The sequence below is a fragment of the Haliotis rubra genome, unplaced genomic scaffold (genome assembly GCF_003918875.1).
Source record: "Haliotis rubra isolate DU_JTF1 unplaced genomic scaffold, ASM391887v1 Scf69, whole genome shotgun sequence".
Classification (NCBI taxonomy): Eukaryota; Metazoa; Mollusca; class Gastropoda; order Lepetellida; family Haliotidae; genus Haliotis; species Haliotis rubra.
The window spans coordinates 203,494-220,254 of NW_025767401.1; the positions used below are offsets into that span (position 1 = coordinate 203,494).

Consider the following 16,761-nt stretch of genomic DNA (forward strand, 5'->3'; position numbering starts at 1 on the left):
ACTACACTACACCAGTGATCTTGTGAGGGAACGTTGTTCATCTGTGTGTTGTACAGGTAATAAACTACACTACACCAGTGATCGTGTGAGGGAACGTTTTTCATCTCTGTGTGTTGTACAGGTAATAAACTACACTACACCAGTGATCTTGTGGGGAACGTTGTTCATCTCTGTGTGTTGTACAGGTAATAAACTTCACTACACCAGTGATCTTGTGGGTTGTTCAGTGTTCATCTTGTTTGGGGTAACGTTGTGATCATCTTGCTCATCTCTGTGTTGTTGTACAGGTAATAAACTACACTACACCAGTGATCGTGTGGGGAACGTTGTTCATCTCTGTGTTGTACAGGTAATAAACTACACTACACCAGTGATCGTGTGAGGAACGTTTTTCATCTGTGTGTGTTGTACAGGTAATAAACTTCACTATACCAGTGATTTTGGGGGAACGTTGTTCATCTGTGTGTGTTGTACAGGTAATAAACTTCACTACACCAATGATCGTGTGAGGGAACGTTGTTCATCTGTGTTTGTTGTACAGGTAATAAACTTCACTGCACCAGTGATCTTGTGGGGGAACGTTGTTCATCTCTGTGTGTTGTACAGGTAATAAACTACACTACACCAGTGATCTTGTGAGGGAACGTTGTTCATCTGTGTGTTGTACAGGTAATAAACTACACTACACCAGTGATCTTGTGGGGAACGTTGTTCATCTGTGTGTTGTACAGGTAATAAACTTCACTACACCAGTGTTCTTGTGAGGGAACGTTGTTCATCTGTGTGTTGTACAGGTAATAAACTTCACTACACCAGTGATCTTGTGGGGGAACGTTGTTCATCTGTGTGTGTTGTACAGGTAATAAACTTCACTACACCAGTGTTCTTGTGAGGGAACGTTGTTCATCTCTGTGTGTTGTACAGGTAATAAACTACACTACACCAGTGATCTTGTGGGGGAACGTTGTTCATCTCTGTGTGTTGTACAGGTAATAAACTACACTACACCAGTGATCTTGTGGGGGAACGTTGTTCATCTCTGTTTGTTGTACAGGTAATAAACTACACTACACCAGTGATCGTGTGAGGGAACGTTGTTCATCTCTGTGTGTTGTACAGGTAATAAACTACACTACACCAGTGATCTTGTGGGGGAACGTTGTTCATCTCTGTGTGTTGTACAGGTAATAAACTACACTACACCAGTGATCTTGTTAGGGAACGTTGCTCATCTCTGTGTGTTGTACAGGTAATAAACTACACCAGTGAAAGAGAGAGAGAGGGTGAGCTGCTGTGTGTTCAAGATACTAGTAATTTATTTGAGTTGTGACAAGTTCTATCAAGTCCAGTCAAGTCTATAGTGTGTGTGTGTGTGTGTGTGTGTGTGTGTGTGTGTGTGTGTGTGTGTGTGTGTGTGTGTGTGTGTGTGTGTGTGTGTGTGTGTGTGTGTGTGTGTGTGTGTGTGTGTGTGTGTGTGTGTGTGTGTGTGTGTGTGTGTGTGTGTGTTTGACGGGGGACATTGTTATATTTGTCCATGTTAAATGTTATTTTAACCATTTTAGATATATATGTATATAATTTTTCAGGCTTTCAGTGAGTTTTGTTACCAGACCCAATCCCAGGCCGTGCGTGTAATACTACAGAAACTCTATGCGAACTCGAAAATGTAACAGTGGTTCTAGAAAATTCCATTGTTGTCTAGATGTGGAATATAACAGCAACGACGTGTTCTCCATAACACCATAACATGGTGCGTGTATGCATTCTTTGACTAACGTTGGGAATCCGAAGACGCCATGCTCTTCCGCTTAGTAACCCGTACCGCAGCAAACATTCCACTGGCGGGCGGCCATTGCATACCGACATCAAGAGCAGATAACTCTGTTTCGGTACTGACAACTTCTGACAACCATGATGAAGAAAAACGAAAAGACTTTGGTTTCATTTCACGACAACCGCATTTTAATATGCCAGTCAACAATCATTCTTTGGCACTATGCCATACATCTGTACTCTCAACCAGCAAGAACGGTGTAGCATTGTAACATGAAAATGAATGAACTCCTTGTCTCCCAACTGTCACCACTATAGAACGTAAATACATTTGTCACAAGTGTAAAAATGGCAATCTGGATTGGTCTAAATGCACTATGCCAAAATATATAGCACGAATTAAATGGATTTCAAGATCATGCAAGTTGTTATGACAGTTTCTGCTGATACATGTGCGGTGACAGTACGATTTGTCGAGGGAGTCAATTCATTTACATTAGTAGTTTGTTGAACAACATAAAGAAAATAATTTTCAATGTCAAAATATAGGACTCTATATTCATTTAGTAATAGAAGGCTGGCGTAACACATATCACGTTGGAAAGCGATTCAGTTAGAATTCAATATGTACACAACAACAAAATCAAACAGAACCGGTACTTGTGATGTCATAACAAAAGTGGGAGCACTTTAAAAACTATCAACGAAAATGAAGAGACATTTTGATCACTGACTTAAGCAAATAGTTACAACATTACTTCAGTCATAACAATATAGAAAAATAGATAAAGAATTTAATGTATTTGGATAATTTTGATGTAGTACACATAACATGGACACAGATAAATGCTCTCAGTGTAACCCTTGAACACATAACAGGGTTAACCTCATGATGCAAAAACAACTTACAACTGCTGCCTGCGAAGACTGATCAAGCGCTCGGGTAAAATGAAAAACAAATGAAATGTGAGTTACGATAACAGTGAAGTTCCTCTTAACCTGGGGAACACATTGAATACAGTAATGGCACAATGGATAAAATACTTCACAATGTAAGAACACACAGTCACAGACCGTAACAAACTTCACCGGCAGATAAAGAAGCCGAAGAGAAGACAACGCTCAACGGGAACCGGACCAGTCCGACTCAAAAAATTGAGGGGCAGACATTACCTCTGTAGGCCCTCACTGTTTCATATTAAGTCAGATTCAACAACGGTTTCAATGTTCATAAACCAGTACAATTGCGTAGCACCATCTGTGGAGGGGCTCTCACAGCGACGCCGTCGTCACTACGAGGGGTAAAGAGCACATAGTGTTAGACCCGCTAACACTGCTTGAGTCTAATAAAGAGTCTACCATAGCACCTGACAAGGTCGTCGCTTGAGTTGTTGGGAGGGGGGCGTTGGCTGCAAGCATTTTAGCCTCTTTCTTAATGCGTTGTTTCAAGTGCACTTTTGCATGCCTTTTCTTTTCATCGCTCCTGGCGAACTTACGCCCGCAGACATCACAGGAGAATGGCTTTTCGCCAGTGTGTGTCCGAACATGGGTTGTCAGGTGGTCACTGCGGCTGAAACTCCGCAGACATATTTTACACTGAAAGGGTTTCTGTCCTGTGTGAATACGGATGTGTCGTGTTAGTTCATCACTTCTTGAAAACCGCCTATCACAATTGTCAACTGGACAGGGGTATGGTCGTTCATGGGGAGGTGTTTTGCTGGGGCGATTGGGGTACTTCCTAGGTTTAACAGGTAAAAGTTTGAGGGTGCCCTGTTGATAGGGCTGGTTAAGTGTGGAGGTTATAGAACTGACTGAAGGCTTGACATCAGCAGTAGAAGATGCGGTAACAAAGTCCATACCAGCAGACGACAGCAGAAAGCGTTCATCAATCGTGGATGTACCCGGTTCTGACTTGATTGTCCCTGGGACATGGAAGGGCTGCATGGGCACATTTGACACGCTTTGTACAGTTTGTTGGGGAGCCCCGATCTGAAGGGCTGGGAAATCAGGCAGCTGAGACTGAGATGCTGTATTCGTTGATGATATAGACCACTTCAGGTCCCCTGTGATTGTTTGAGCTTTGCTCAAGTCCGAGAATTGCATTTGTAACACAGTTTCTGGCAAGTTGTTGGGTGCAAAGTTTATAAGAGATGTCTGGTCACATTGCTGTGCCTGATTGGGCTGCACCTGGCTGCATGAAGTGTAACAGGGTGACTGCTTCATGGCCAGACCGGGCAACTCCTGCTCCAGAGACATAGGTAGCGACTGTGAATACGGCGGTGGTGGAGGAGGTGACGAATAGCTGATGCTGTCATCACTCCTGGAGAAAGCGTCGGACACAGCTGGCATCTGAGGCTCGGGGGTGGACTGTGTGGAGTGAGGGGTCATTGGGGATCCGAACCCAGTAGAGAAGTGATCGCCCTGGTCTGGCTGCCCCATGGAACAGGCGTCACTTTGAGCTTGTGGCGACTGAGCGGGAACCGGAGAAGGGGCAGGGGACTTGAACCCGAAGCTGATCGGCGCCTGGCTAGTGAACGTGGCGAAGTCGCTTAAGTTAGCGGGGTAGTTTCTGAAGCCCTGTCCTGGGTTCTGGGTGGCCTGAGAGAGGATGGTGATGAGAGGTGACAGTGGAGTGAGGATGGAGGCGAAGTTCGTTGGGTTTGTATCGGAGACGGTGGAGGCCGGCGTGACGGCAGTAGTGACTAGCGTCCCCTTGTAGGAGATAGTATGTGTTGTCACATTCCCGCTCTGGGATCCCTGGGTACGTGGTGGGAATAGGCTATCCCCCTTGCCAGCTTCGGGGATGTTGATGGAGGCGAGGATGTTGGCTGAAAAATACAAAAAATCAATTCATAAATATTTTGTTAAAATATTCAAAACAGTTTGTTCAAAAACATTGGATGCCTCAAAAAAAAAGGTGAAAACATGTGTCCACTCAATACCATATGGTTTAACAGCTCACGGTTCAAATGTAACGGACTCACTTCAACAGAAACAAACAGATATAAGTAAATAAAAATATTTTCCACCAACGTCCATCTAAAAATGTTCACTGTATCAGCAAAAATCATTTGAAAAATTCCTATGTACAAAAAACTGTACCGTGCAAAATCATCATGAAGCGTGAGCAATCTCAAAAGCGCGCGGACCTTGTGAATGAACGTAAGAGCACTGACGTAGCCGGCAGTTGTGACACTTGAATTAAGCCACGCCCCCAACTTGCGTAGGCGACTGTACACACAAACAGATTCGCGTGTATTTCGGTCGGACCAGCATCCATACTTAATGAAAATCAATAATCACGACGAGGTATTGATCGAAATCCAAGTCTGGATCATTCATACATAATTATGATAATGGTTTGTGACATGCGTAATGCTGGTCTGTGGCTGCATATGAATGAGTAGAACTATAATTAGCTCACTCAATATGGACGCAGCCTGTTCTAGTTTTCCCACGGTATTTTCCAGTGTTATTTTCCAAATGACAACCGAACCAAACGAAACACAGCGATGTCAAGTAAGTTAAGGAACTATATTGAGCAATGTCATGTTTAGAAGTGAGTTAAAATCAAGCAAGTGGATGCCAGAGCGAAGCTGACCGAGTCATCTATAAGCACATTAGACAGACGGAACAGCTGATCGCTGTACAATGTGAATGAGACCTACCAGTAGCGGTGATCGGTGGAGGTTCCAATGTATCCGTACCAAACTGGAAAGTCGTTTCCGAACATGTTGTTACGGGTGTGTTTAAAGAATCATCCACTGATTCTGAAGCAGTTCTTCCCATTATAACCGTCGCCTCTGACGGAGAATCGTATGATAATCCAGTCACTAAATCCCCACACATGTCGGCGAGAGCCACTCTTGTTAAGGTATCTAGACTGTCCATAATCATTGCGAAGACAGTCAACAGTATTCACTTCCGATTAAAATCGTCCACAGTGTTTGTGTGGCTACCACTGTGTGTGTTGTGGTAGTAAATACTCCTTCGTATCACACGGTGTTCTTCCTACCATCGACAGACTGAGTATGAACTTATGAATGAAAGTCTTGCTTTTATGAATGAAACTCGACCGGAGCGTAATGACCATATATGGCATAGCCCCTACAGGTTCAGCCAATCTGCTGTCGAGTTTGATTGACGTCATGTGACGTAGGCATAAATAAGTGATAACCTTTACAATCAATTATCGCCGGTTTGCAAGTAGGTCACGCAGAATTGAACCATATCTAAGGAATAAATGCAAATTCTGAAACGGCCATTTTAAAGAGGAGCAACATATCTACAAAATAAGACCAATCTCGCCGCATGTCATTTTGAAATGGCGGAGAAAATCGCAAACATAGTAAAACTATGAATTATTCATGAGCCTCCAATGCGGCATGACCTTTATCACCCCGGCTCGGAAACTTCCATATATGGGACACAAAGCATGCCATACGTAACCGAAGTGTGAATACCACAATTATGTGGAGACTGACGTCACTGGCAATAGGAAATAATCTGACCATATATGGATGTTAGTCTTCCGACCACTTCGGCAAGAATCGTGAACTACGGACGCTAAAAATGGAATATTTCGCCACGAACGAAAACTGGCGGATATTAACGAACAATATATCGGCCGACAGGCCAGAGATAGTATTCACAGGGTTGAAAATCTATTTTGAGGTGGTTTGGCAAGGTGGAAAGAGACCTTGAAGGCTAACAGGGCCTTTGTGGCTGGGGTTTACTGCTTTGTCATACATTCTGCCATGTTATTTGAGTTGCTGTTTGTTACCTAACGAAACAATGGACCTAGCTCTGGTCCCCATAGCGCAGACAAATTGTGTCAAATTCAAACACTCCCACTGTCGATTGTTTGTGGGTGATTAACATGGTCGCGAAAACCCAGTCGCACGAGTTTTGTAAAGTTATATGATAGCGATTGATTTTACAACTCCCGACATTGACTTACAATTCATATAAAAGTTAAGCTAAGTCTCAACTGTGACGTTTCAAAATAACTTGTAATTAGCAGGATTTCGCAATTTTGAGTTTGTGAGGGCTGGCGATAGGTGGGAGGCAGAAGAGATTGGAAACGGGTCAACAACATACATTTCACCAACGAATCAATTCTGATTGGTATTTCATTTGAGAGAGTGGAAATGGAGAGAAAATTCCCACATATAAACATGATAATTAATGATTAGTAAAACGAGAGACTGCACAAAACACACGGAGGCGTGGTGTGGTGTTCCAAAACATTTCAAGCAAGAGTTGTTATTTTGGGGGTGTTTTTACACCCTCGGAACATCCTGGTGGAAAGAAATATTCTGTTTGTTGATCGTTAAACGTTTTTCACGAATTAACTTCCCTGTTTCATATTGGTTAATGTGTCTGAATGTATTAATTAAAAGTTGTTTTATTTTCTTTATTCTTTATTTCTTTACTCAAATTTTCATGATTAATTATACAGGATGTGTTCGAGTTTTAATGTATTTTTTTTTGTGAATTATTGACGATTTAGAAGAAGTTTTGTTTTTAAACGAAGTTTACAAATTCCATAAACAAACATCCTTTCCTTCAAAGATGCAGAAACTATTGATATGTGTTTACAATCCCAGCTGTAATGAGTTTTTTTGTACAAGTCAAAATGCTATTTTTGAACTTCATTTATCAGTGCCAAGTGTATGAGTAGGAGGGCAGTGCTCCAGGTGGTAGATAACGATGAACGGAGCAGTGATCACCTGTTTCATACCTTAGTCATTGATTAACAGGCCAGTAATTAAGCACTGTGTGTCAGGAGGACAGATGTAGATGTACCCCACCTGAACATAAACCCGTGTATAATCATCTTGTCTGTAGGTGTAATGTCACCATCTGTCTCACTCTGGGTATTCAATGGTGGTGCATTATTGGGATTTATTAAAACCAGTATTGTTTTATTTCATCCTTTAAATGTTGCATTATTAGATTAGTTTTGGTGAAAAGTCCATAGTTAAAATACATTTATGAAATCTTTTAACTTGTATTAACCTATGATTCATGTTTAAAAGATAATTTCAAAATATATTCCTTACTTAATATAATTTTTCTTTGAATTTACTGGTAGTCTGATTATTACATTAGGTTTCATTCAACTTGAAGTAATCCTCCTTGACAACAGATTCTATTTGAAACCTCACAATTGTGTGTGTTTTGTTTCAAAATTTAAGATTAAAATTTAAATGTAAATTCTGAGCTGAGAATATTGAGCATTTCTGGAGACTAAGATGGGTAGGTATTTGATGTATGTGTTTACGCTGTGACAGAAGCTGTTTGATCTTATATAGGTGTCTTCCAATTCATCTTCACCTAAATATAGAACCCTCCGCTTTTGTTATTACTGGTAGTCCTTTATTCTTATATTTATTTATATTTTGTGTGCTGCTTCTGTAAAATGAGGAATGTCTTATTTAATGGACTGATCCCTTGTCTCATTTGAATAGTACTTTTGAAACGTTTTTAGATGAGAGAAATAGGACATCAATTCTCAATGGTGGCCTATGGTTATGTGTACAGTACACAGGCCAAAACTCCGGTGAAGTCTAGCACTAATGGCTGCGGAGAGACTTGGCTTTACAGGTGAAGCACAGGTAGCACATGTGGAGGATCCCTGCACAAGTCACTTTGAAATATGCCTCTTCACTCAGTAGTGGACGGGTACCCTTCGAGCACCTCATACATGGGTAGAGTTGTACACTCCCCAGGGTGTTGACAATGAACTCCTGACCAGAGTAATATTTCTCTTGCACATGGAGCAAGATATCCAGCATAGAATGGTGCCACACACCCAGACTGCTGTTATTAAACTTTTAAAGATTGAAGGTACTTTGCCATGAACTCTTGAAAAGTAATGGTCTTGTGCTCATTGGATAGCATATACACACAATGAAACATATAGTTCTTTTAACAATATTGGTTATTAATTTTGACTTGATACTCTGATCTAAATAAATTTAACCGTCAAAGGCTTCTGGATAGGACACACATTACCATCCATCCCTTTCAATTTGTTTAGATATACAATGTATATCCCTTGGAGTTACTTGTGGATGGTTATGATATCGCCAAGGAGGATATCGTCATGAGACATATGTATGTAGTGTGTGACAACACAGCACGACCAGTCTACAACTTGCCTTCACTAACCTCCCTGACAAACAGGACTTCCCGTTTTAACAAGAGTTCCAATTTATTAGTGTTTACATTTTACTATTTACTATGTTTGTTTCTTCAATCTGGCCATTGACATAAGGCATGATTTACAATACAGAGATAGTGAGTTTGTAGAGTTTGTGTGGCAATATATTTTACAATGTGACAAGAGTGTCCACTAAAGAAGGAGAGGCTGATATGACACACATGTACATTGACCATGGGCTTGGGGGGATACTTGACACACAATCAGGTGGAACAGGTACTAGTATTTGATCCATTCAGTAGGAAACAAAATGGATTATTTGTTATTTATGTTTGTTATGATTTTTGTTTGTTATTTATTAAGTAATAACATGCTATGTTGATTTAAAATAATCAGAGTTTTGAGAGTGCCTTAAATGTTATTTCCGTATTTAAGATTCATATAGGTAAGAAAATTTAAATTGGGCTCTTATTGCCAAAAAACATGTTTGTCTCATGTCGTGACAAACACAGTGATCGATATTCAGAAGGTGGGCACTAAATATCCTTTACATAAGTGTTTGACGGCCGCAATATTTGTTTGTCTGAACCAGGTCTTGTGACTGATTGTGCTGAAGAAGCTGATATGCTATCACACACCTGACATTGTGCAAGAGCATGTGTCCGCCTACATTCTAACAGTGTATGAAATATATAACACTGATTGTGGTTGCCTGTGAGGAGTATTGATGGAAAGTCATCAGCGATGGCGGGAGTCCTGCCCAGCAATTTCAAACAAGATTTCATCAGCAAGTACAAACATCCCATCACTTGTAAATACCCAGTAATAAAGAAATGGAAATATTTTTGTGTTTAGTTTTCTATAAATAAACAATATTTATTTGCCGGCAGGTAATCATGTATAATGTATTGTTGAGATACATAACATTAGTGAAATGGGATTGGTGCCTGCATTTGTCTCAAACTGAAATGCTTTTGTGTTTGGAATTCATAAAATTGGCATCTTGCCACTGGAGCAGAATTAAAAACTGATACATTTGTTCATTTATCCATACATGAAAATGATGATAGTTTCCTGATTGATTGGTAATGAGGTATCAATCATTGATATTTAGATTGATCATTTTGTCCATATGTCCAGGGCCAGGAATTATATCACTCCAGTTAACATCTGACTTCTTCAAGCAGGAATTGGAGGGAAATTTCATATATGGTCAACTATTGATCAATTCAAATTGTAATGAGTCTGTCTGTTGTGACCAGAACCATGCTATAGGGAGTGCTGATGTTCGAGCTGACAAAACCAACAGTGTCCTAAGAACTAGAAAATAATTAAAATGTCCTGTGTAGAGCGTCATACTACCTCAGTAGTATCAGAACCTGCTGGGGTTTTATCAGATTTTAAATGATTTCTATAGCTGTGACTCTGTTCAAAACTTGCGTAAGGATCCAATGTGTCAGCTGGAGTGTACTGCTATGTTAATGTTAGTTGGATGGTTTATGTATGTCATTAGAGATGCCAACGCCAAAGTGTTGCAAATAGTAGTTTCAAGAATCAAAATTAGTAGTTTGACCTTAAAAATAATAGTGAACTAATTACTTAATAGCATGATGGATTCTGAGAAAGATAATATGACACCAATCAAGAGTGAAGCTTTACTTTCACATACCTCCACAGCAGATTTCCAAATTATCAGCATTACGTTTTTTCTTGACTTTTTGGGGCAAAAATGTATTCAATCGACGAAGATATATGTTTTTGTCTATATATTCAAATTTCAATGAATTTTCTTCAAAATTCGTAGAATTTCGTATTGGTGTAGCTTGAGGCTAAAATTCGTAGCGACTACAATGAAATCGAAGAGCTTGGCATCTCTGTGTCATGTGTATTACATGTAAGCTTTGAAAATCACACAGGAATGTATTTAAGAATATGAATAAGATGTCCATTGTAATTTGTGATGAATTCTAGCCTTCGTGGTAATAATAATAATATTACAAATGTGTTATACCCCAGAAGCTTAACACTTGACAAGAAATCGACAGGTGTTGCGTCACTGTTGCTTTAGTAACGTTCACATAGTGTTTCTTATGCTCCAACATCTCTTTAGAAACAACACAGAGAATTGTTTCTCACATAGGCTCTTATAATTAGAAATTGATTTACTGATGATTTTTATATATTTTAAGGATATCTGATGTTATGGCATTGTGTTCACTAATGAAAGCCAGCTGTTGTGAATCGACATTTTAAACTGATCTGCCACACAGTCAAAGGATGTATCAAATAAAAAGTGAAATAATTCAAACTCTTTGACTTTAGCATATATGTCAGAAATTGAGGGAAATTAACTAAATGTGAAAATAATTATCAATTGAAAACAAATAACTGGACACTATCCCACAGAAGGTATGTTTCTTGTATTTTTTACATGAATGTTTTGTCTATATGTGGTTAAAACAATTTAAAAAGTTAAATCCTCCTTCTTGTGAAGCTGTTAACATTGAAATTTTCCAACATGCTTTCCCAAGCATATTTTCAAATATTCACTCTAATTCCACACTAATCCCAATTACAGCTTGAGGCCTGAAACTATGAGGCTGGGGGGTTCCTTAAATACTTTTTGATTCTATTAACAAAATCTGTAGATACAGCCTCCTACAAAACTTTATTTAGGGACTGTATGTAAATCTATAAAGTGTGAATTCTGCGCAGCATATAATAAAGTGCTTCTAGTGAAACAGAAAGCACAGTGAACCCTGCTTGTCTCATTTTTAATTGCAGATTCAACCAAGTAGATCAACATGCCTATCCGACACTAGGTTCTCTAACTACAGATCAGATCATATACTGTACCTGTCAATACCTTTCTTGCCCAGTAATGTCGGAAACCATGCACATTCATGATGATGGTTATTGAATTCTTGTCAGATTTGTGCATAGTATATGGACACTGAAATCTATAGGTGATAAACTTTCTGTTTGAAAAGGACTCTCTGCCAGTTTTTGTCCGATCTATTAATGCCTTAATATGCATGTTTTATGTTGCCATCCCCGTGACCTGTCACTGACATGATTGATCAGAATACACCCCCCTTCCTCAGCAGGGAAGAAAAACGATGAGAAAGATATAAGTATATGTAACACATCTCCAATTAACCTACAAACCCTGACCATGTGATGCAGCCTATGTGTTAACTATACATCACTTATCTATATTGGGAGGAAACAAGACACCATTGAAGAAAGGTGCAGTCAGAAATTGTGAAATATTAATGGTTATCAAATATCTGATATATTTCATTTTGCAGTTGTACGCAGGTTCAGTCATAATGATCACTATCTTATTTCATTCTATTTTAATTCATTCCACCATCAATCCAATCATTCATTAATATGTCTGTATTTTTTGTTGTTCTCCCATTCATTTGTCACATGCTGTGTGATCATGTGTGTATATATAGCTCAGACCTACTTTCAACTTATACCATGCTAGAATTACACAGTGGTGGTTAACTATCATACACAAATTATGAAAGGGTTTGAACTTTTCAAAAATCAGAAAGATCTTATGATTTGGATTGAAGTCCATATACAGGAGTGGACAGTGATCAAAGCTGACATACATATGTAGGTAACACAACTTGTAATAAGTTCAACTCAATATCCTTCCCCTGTCTGGCATATTTAAGTTTCAAATTCCTTTTCAAAATGGATAATTTCACAAAATATTAGATTTGCAGATTGCTACCAAAGTGAACATTTTTATTTAGACGGTACCTCAACAGTAACTCAAAAGGCCATGCTGAGAGCATCAATGAAACATCACCTGTGTTTGTGTACTTGTTCTTCTTCTATCATTAATATTAATATAGTGTTTGCTTAAATGTGGGGCAATTTTTGTGTATTTCCATTATTTTGTTTGATACGTCTGGTCAACCTTGACCCTGATTGTCCTATATTCCATGCGTCATGTGTTTCAGTATAGCGTCCCCTTGTCTGCCCACACAGCCACCTTGCTGCACCCCTAATTCAAAATCTACCCAATGATGTGGAAGATTCTCCATTAGAGACATGTTGGACATTTAGATTAAATTCATTAACATATATTAGGATGAATATGTACAAGATAGTATCAATTCTATTTCAAAGAATTCACCTATTGTTACTGCAGACCTCAATCAAATAAACTGAATTTGAATGAAAAGCTATGTCATTTTCATTAATACTCTCCAAACTGAAACTTCTCATTCAAATTTCATTGAATTTTGATAAACTGTCTGAAAGTAGCTGAAAATGATTCACCAAAACTCCATAAAGATGACATCCTGAAGTGTTTATGTTCTTCATTTGAAATGTATGCAAATTATGGCAGTGATATGTTTAAATAATCCATAAAACAAAATGTGTCTTTAACTGGTCTATGTTTCAAATATAGTGAATATACATGTACATGTGACAAAAACATTCATACTGTTTTGTTGAATAATTTCTTCTTCAAGTAAAGGAAAAAGGTGAGAGATTTTGATTTGTGATTTTCCCATTCGTCAGTGGTTGTGTTAAGACTGATAAACTGGGTTTGGCTGTACATGCTTATCACGACAGGTGATTATGTCAGATGTCCAATTTGAATTTGGGTGAAAGAGGAGGCTTTCGTGGTGTTCTATCCATGCTCACTACATGGTTGAAGTTGTTATACTAAACAAATACATGTCATTTCATTTCATCTCTTTCATACCTTTTTAAGAAAACATACAGTGTCTAACTTTTCTTTCTTGAGTTGTTCGGAGATCGCTACTGAGCAGTACTTTCGGACTGGAATTGGCGCTATATAAATGTTTTGATGATGATGATGATGATGATGAGTGGCTTTTATAGAAGTTGGAAGTCAGAACAAGTATATAGTATACTGTTTTGTCATTGAATAACAAAGGAAAAACATCTGTTGTGAATGAAAGTCTATGTAGATATTAATTTAACCATTAAGATAATCATCAAAACTTCCGATATGTTCTTTATCCAATATACCAGTTCTCAGAAAAAATATTGCAATACGTATTGTTTGAAAAGCACATTGCGATATACCGGTATACCTGGAATACCGTGCAGTCTTAGACACTAAACTGATTATAGATTATGAAATACAAATTTCATAAACACTGTAATGTATTTAGAACAAGTATAAATTGTATGAAAAAGAAAATAGAATCCCTGACTATGCAACCTAATTTTGAGATGGCTGTTATAATCACCATAACATATATGTTTAGGGACTTATAATGTAGAAAATAGGATCAACATGTACAGTTAGTGTCAATCACTGTCAAACACTTAAGCTTCCAACATATCACAATAGGTATCAAATACGGGTACCTGAAAAGCAATCTAGTGCAATACAGTTTATTTGCCAACACACAGCCCTGTTTGTGTCATAACTTCATAACTTAGTAACAGAAAGTCTTTACTGTGAAATGTTGTTTATTTAACAACCCTCTATGCTGTAAAATTTGGCAAGAATCAGGTTGAATTATAGATTCTCCTCACCATGTTCTGGATAATTTGTGTGTTAGGTTGTTGTTATCTACATTAAATTCTACTTTGTACTGATTGTAAATTTATAGACTTTCTGATTGTCTGTGACACAGAAAGTTGATAAGCTTTTTGACCGGCAATTAGACTTGTGTGTGACAATGGAAACTTCATCATACACTTTTGGGCCAAACCTGTTTTCATCTACCAGTAAAATATTTTACCCCAAAACAATTAGAAATAAATATGGCAGTACTTTTGTGAATCTGAATATTTTCTACGTGGCCTGAGGGTTTGTGACCACAGACACAGACTGTATATGCTTCTGGTGGATAAATATTCACAACTATAAGCAGCTTGGTTTTTGTATTTTGCAATTGCATGTTTTATCCTTTCTTTCAATTTCATTTTTAAGTTAAGGAAAATCATTTGAAGTCATGCATATTTATTTTGGGGAAATCTTTTTTTCATTGGTTGATCCAAAGCAGAAAAGCTTAACAGTTGTACCTGAATACACAACATATGTGTTGAGCAATATGGGTACTTACAATGAGAAAAGAATATTTATTGTGGAAATGAAAATTTGAAGTACATTTGTGAACCTGTATATTTTTTGTTGTTTGTGTTGTGTGAATTATATGATTTGGGTAATTTCGCAACCAACAAAAAATTCCTCTGGCAGAGAATATTTTGTAATCTCCATAAGATATCTTTGACAGAACCCTGACATGTTTTGAATGATAAATATATATAATTTTAAGCAGTTAGCATTTTCTCAACATTGAGGTATTTTTTTGTGATTGGTTCTTAAATAAATGTATTAGAAAAACATTTGCACCTCAGCCCAAACCTATGTGTTTGTGGAAGTTAGTGTGTTTGTATGAGTTGATTTTGTTCTTGTATTTTTTTGTGTTTGTGCTTCAGATTGTGTTTGTGCTCTCCTAAAGAAGACACTGACAATAATGGAATGATTCTTCCATCTTTCACAACACTCATGGTGAGTATAAGTCATGCAGTTTCATCTTCCATTGACACTTGTACAGATATGTTCAGAAGTTCATGATGTAACGCTAACAAGCAAAGATGCAAAAACTAGCAGTTAATTATTTAATCAACCAGTAAAGAAGGTCATGTAGAAATGATTTTTACTATGTTTAACACAGCTGAAACATTATTTTGAACAGATTAATCCAGTTTGAGTGACTTTGGGAGACTGAATTCATCATGCAGGTACGTTTTGGAGTTGTTGTTTTAAGGAAAACAACCATATTTCTTAGAGAAGTGTAGTGTTGAATACATGATAAGTTTTATCTGTCTATTTTCTTGTTAATATGCGAATGTTAAGAAGACAAGCTGCTATATCTGTCCTCACAATTGGACACAAGCTGATTACAAGAAGGCAAGTGTAAATCCTATGCAACAGTATGATGGTACAAGATGTAAGCATCTGCACGTTAACGTGTTGTCCCTTGCACCAAGGAGTAGGATGGGCAGACCAGCGACAAACTATGCACTGGTACAAGATGATCATAGTCATTATTTACTCCTTTCAAAAAATGTGCATATGTGCCTAAGTCACATAAGGTTCATGTACACTTAATCAAAGACAGAAAACCTTGAAGTTACAGCTCCTTCTGAAAGGTTTGTGATGATTAAGCATATTTAAGCTCTTATGACGCAAGTGGTATTCAAAGTCCTCGATCCACATCTAACACAGTTTAGTAGTACACTATACACCTCAGCCTTGCATGTCTGTACTGGCTGAGCAGGTAGAGCAGGTTTGAATAACAGCTCATAGTATGGACATTTTAATAACATGCAAACCATTGAGTAGCATCGTCAATTTGTGATTTCAATTTCAGAGATACTCATAAAGTTCACTTTTCGTATTTCACAGTCAGAGCTGGTCAAGTCACTAGTATCGTGGTCATTCAGTAAGATATCCAAACTGAGCCTGTTGTCCATGCAATAACAGAATGCATGAGGTTGGTGAAGCATCAAAATAATCTATTTTTATGCTGCATCTAATGATAAATACTGTGATGATAGGCACCAAAGAGTCATTCAAGTTTCCTAACATTCACTTGCAGCCTTGATTGTTAGAAGTGTATGCTATTGTTTGTCTCAATAAAACCTACAACATGTAGAATTATATCCTGACAATGAGAATAAATTATAATATTCATTCCCTGATTGGTAGGTTTTAACATCATCATCTAACAACAACTTGTGAAAAGGTATCTCAACATGGCCAGCAAACTGTACCATGTAGCCCAGCATCTCTAGAAAAT

General features: G+C 38.1%; 1 protein-coding gene across 1 annotated transcript; it reads right to left on the reverse strand.

Moving 5' to 3' along the window:
• Positions 1-1,944: 1,944 nt before the first annotated feature.
• LOC124258316 (early growth response protein 1-B-like) lies at positions 1,945-5,818 on the reverse strand. The gene is made up of 2 exons (XM_046692401.1): positions 5,442-5,818; positions 1,945-4,601 (listed from the first exon to the last, which is right to left on the reverse strand). The coding sequence occupies exons 1-2, from the start codon at positions 5,668-5,670 to the stop codon at positions 3,046-3,048; spliced, it is 1,785 nt and encodes a 594-aa protein (XP_046548357.1). The 5' UTR covers positions 5,671-5,818; the 3' UTR covers positions 1,945-3,045.
• Positions 5,819-16,761: the final 10,943 nt, after the last annotated feature.